Below are 4,108 nucleotides of genomic sequence, written 5' to 3'. Positions count from 1 at the left end.
TCCAACACCACAGTTCGAAAGCATCAATTCTTCGGCGCTCAGCCTTCTTCACAGTCCAACTCTCACATCCATACATGACCACAGGAAAAACCATAGCCTTGACTAGACGAACCTTTGTTGACAAAGTAATGAAATGTACTTGAAGCTATTTAAAGATGAGGAAATTGGGTTTAGAAATGGTGATACAACTTGACCAAGATCCTACCACTCTTAAACAGCAGGAACTGAGTGTGAAGTCAGGTATGTCTAAATCCAGTTACAAGGTGCTTATTCGTCTTCTGCTGTAGGGATTTACAATCTAGTTGAAGAAATTTAAATGTGATATATTAAAGGTATTATGCAGGTAGAGTGGTAAGTGTCACACGTACAACACAGATGTTAGTGTGCTCTGTGGACACTTGATGAAGATAGAGAACATATTCTAACTGAGATATGCAGTTGCAAGTTTTGTTCCAGACTCTAAAGAGATAAAGTTTGTTGATTGGAGTAGATATATCAGAAAGAATAATGCATATTTTGAGTTGAAAAAATAGTCATCTTCAAATGTGTTGAGATGTAGAGACACAAGTCTTATTCTATGGACAGCAAACAAAAATAACTATTTGAAATAAAGAAGATTTTTAAATGGAAACATTAGAAAATATGCTTAGAAAATATAGTTTTATTCATCAGGGACACCTCTAAATAACAAGATGCTTACTTACTAAAGAAACACAGCTATTGAATGTGTGGAGTCACTGAAGTCTTCAGAATGGGAGAAGGATTCAAGAAGGTCACAGTTACACAAAGATCTTGAAATCTTAAAAAAAATGCACCTGACATTTTGAGGAAAGTGACAGTAATTAAATAGAATGTTAGGGCCTAAATTGAGAAAGAATCTCAGAGGAACTGGAGAATCTGGTCAAAAAATCTAAATTACAAGCCAAGATTCATTGACTTAGTACATATAGTGGAGTGACTGGTGAGAACAAGTTGCAATTTTTTTATGTGTGCAGACAGATGTCAAGAGCCCTGCCACAGGCTCATGGAGTCCAGCGTACATGGCAGTACATGTGATTCTGGACCCCATGCACTGAGGCTGCTCATGTGGTTGCTCCCCAACTCAAATGCATAGAAACCAGATGGGGCTGAAGTAGCAGGAGACATCAGCAACTGTTTAGGAGGATTTGTAGTGGGCTAGGAGTCGGACACTACTGAGTGACTTCACTTTCACTTTTCACTTTCATGCATTGGAGAAGGAAATGGCAACCCACTCCAGTGTTCTTGTCTGGAGAATCCCAGGGACAGGGGAGCTTGGTGGGCTGCTGTCTATGGGGTCGCACAGAGTCGGACACGACTGAAGCGACTTCAGTCTCAGCAGCAGCAGCAACAGCTCCAATATGGGCTTCCCTGGTGGCTCAGAAGGTAAAGAATCTGCCTGCAATGCAGGAGACTGGGGTTTGATCCCTGGGTTGGGAAGATCCCCTGGAGAAGGAAATGACAATCCACACCAGTACTCTTGCCTGGAGAATTCCATGGATACAAGAGCCTGCTGGGTTACAGTCCATGGGGTTGCAAAGAGTCAGACATGACTGAGCAACTAACACACACACAACATCTCCAATACAGGCTTCCCTGGTGGTTCAGATGGTGAAGAACCTGCCTGCAATGAAGGAGACATGGGTTCAATCCCTGGGTCAGAGAGGAGTCTGGTTGGACATGACTTGACAACTAAACAACAAACAAATCTACTAGTCCTTAGTTAGTAGTAGTTAAGTTGCTCAGTCGTGTCTGACTCTTTGCGACCCCATGGACTGTAGCCCACCAGGCTCCTCCGTCCATGGGATTCTCCAGGCAAGAATACTGGAGTGGATTGCCATTTCCTTCTCCAGGGGATCTTCCCTACCCAGGGATTGAACCCAGGTCTCCCGCATTCGAGGCAGACGCTTTAACCTCTGAGCCACGAGGGAAGCTGTTTTTATACGTCTGCAGCATTTATGACATCCCCACATCAAAGACATTTTTAAGATAATAATTTAAGTGCTTTATAGTACTGTTTGGGAAACATAGCTTAAAGTTATAAGATAACCACTGAGAATACCATTTTGGCCCACAAATTGAGTGTATTTTAATTAAATTGTGCCTCCAGGAAAAATAATTCAGAAGATTGGACGGTTAACTTTGGAACTATAGTAAATAAACTGTATATGACACGGAAAGTTCAAAACATTATTATTCATGAAAATTTTAGTGGCCCTGGGATTCATGATGATATTGCTGTTGTACAGCTCGCTGAAGAAGTCTCTTTTACCATGTTCGTAAGATTTGTCTTCCTGAAGCCAAAATGAAACTCTCAGCAAATGACAGTGTTGTAGTTACAGGATGGGGAACACTTTATATGAATGGTAAGTTTATGTGAATGATAAGTCTTTCTGTAAATATGTAATAGCTTCATAGGAATAATTATTTAATCAATCACTCACTCTTTCATGCAATTAACCAATTCATTAAAAAAAAAAAAAAAAAAACTGAAAAGAAAATGAAGTGATGGGACCAAAAAAGCATGGCATTGTCTTCAGTTTCTGAAATATCTCCAGGAATACAAACTGGAAAATTTGGAATTTCTGTGTAAGGCAGCCAGCTATAATAAACATTAGAAAGAAATCAGTCTAGCCTGGGACTTGTCTGCCTCTTGGTGACCAAAAGGATCTGCTTTATTCTACAAATTGTTCTTTGTTTTAACAAACAAGGTTAAGATCTCCATAATATGCAGAATTAAAAAAAAAATATGCAGAATTTGTTGCCCTTAGGTCTTCTTCCAGTGATACTTCAGCAGGCCTTTTTGAAGATTATTGATAACAGAGTTTGCAATGCTCCATATGCATTATCTGGCTTGGTGACTGATACAATGCTATGTGCTGGATTTATGTCAGGAGAAGTGGATGCCTGTCAGGTACTTTTAGATACATTATCAAATCATTTTTCCCAAGTACTAATTCATTGGAAGTTTTTACCACTTTTTTTTTTTTTTTGTCTTAATGATTTTCACAGAGTAGCTTCTTATTTCAATCCACCTAACAAATATTTATTCATCTCATTAATGTACCAGACCCCAGCTAAGAAGCTGGAAATGCAGTGGTGAACACAACTCTGCTCTCAGGAAGTTTTCAGTCTAGGAATCCATAGTTACAAGGTAATAAAATAAATTTGGCCCTATTTTCTGGGCAACCTGCAGACCTAGGAGGCTGCCTCTTCCTTATCCAGAGATGCCACTTGCACATGTCATCCATTCCACAGAGGCTTCATCATGGAGTCACTTTTGCCATTGTTAAGGTCAACTTCTAGTCTTCCCAGCCCAATCCAATCCCATTGTAGGCACTGTGTTCTGGTTTGTAATTGCCCTGGGTTTTGAAGAAACTCAGTAGTTCCACAGTTCTAAGCCCAAAGAGCATGAATTGTCTGCACTGCCTAGAGCCTATTGAAAACTCCAGAGGAGAGACAGAAATGTTTCAGGACAAGAAACATTTTTTTTTCTTGTTTTCTTCTAGAGTGATTCTGGTGGACCACTAGCTTACTCCAACTCTAGGAACATCTGGCACCTTGTTCGAATAGTAAGCGCGGGAGAAGGGTGTGGTAAAAAGAATAAACCAGGTGTCTACACTCAAGTGACTGCTTATCATGACTGGATTACCTCCAAGACAGGACTCTGAAAGAGAAGTAACTTTGGAACATAACAGAAAGACAACTATAGGATATTCTTATCCATTTTCTCAAAGTATTTTTCTTTTTATTGTTGATACAACAATTATTTTCTTACATACAAATGAATGAAGAGCTTGATTAATGTTTTATCTAAAACACTATCCATTCATTCATTTATTTATTTAACTAATATAGGAAGCAGAAAGAAAAGAAGGAAGATCAAAATATTTTTATTAATACCCTAGTTCTGATTTACCTTGCTATTAAATTAGAAATATACTTTATTTTTCAGAGTTTAAAAAAATTCACATTTTGTTAGAATGAGAACAAATATGCTAGATATACCAAATAAATTATTTTTCATTCTATTTATGACAAATTCATTTTGTTAAACTGGACTATATAAGACAAATAATGGACATTCACA

The 4,108-nt window shown here is 38.5% G+C and overlaps 1 protein-coding gene across 1 annotated transcript in view; it reads left to right on the top strand.

Moving 5' to 3' along the window:
- Positions 1-3,689, top strand: part of LOC104995187 (transmembrane protease serine 11B-like) — a 15,242-nt gene extending 11,553 nt beyond the window's left edge. The window contains 4 exon segments of the mRNA XM_010848913.1: positions 2,129-2,289; positions 2,292-2,384; positions 2,790-2,932; positions 3,528-3,689. Coding sequence (XP_010847215.1) covers positions 2,129-2,289; positions 2,292-2,384; positions 2,790-2,932; positions 3,528-3,689 — 559 coding nt within the window.
- Positions 3,690-4,108: the final 419 nt, after the last annotated feature.

Source organism: Bison bison, unplaced genomic scaffold (genome assembly GCF_000754665.1).
Source record: "Bison bison bison isolate TAMUID 2011002044 unplaced genomic scaffold, Bison_UMD1.0 scf7180017864279, whole genome shotgun sequence".
Classification (NCBI taxonomy): Eukaryota; Metazoa; Chordata; class Mammalia; order Artiodactyla; family Bovidae; genus Bison; species Bison bison.
The sequence above is the reverse complement of the archived record's forward strand: the minus strand, read 5'-3'. Positions and strand labels throughout refer to the sequence as shown.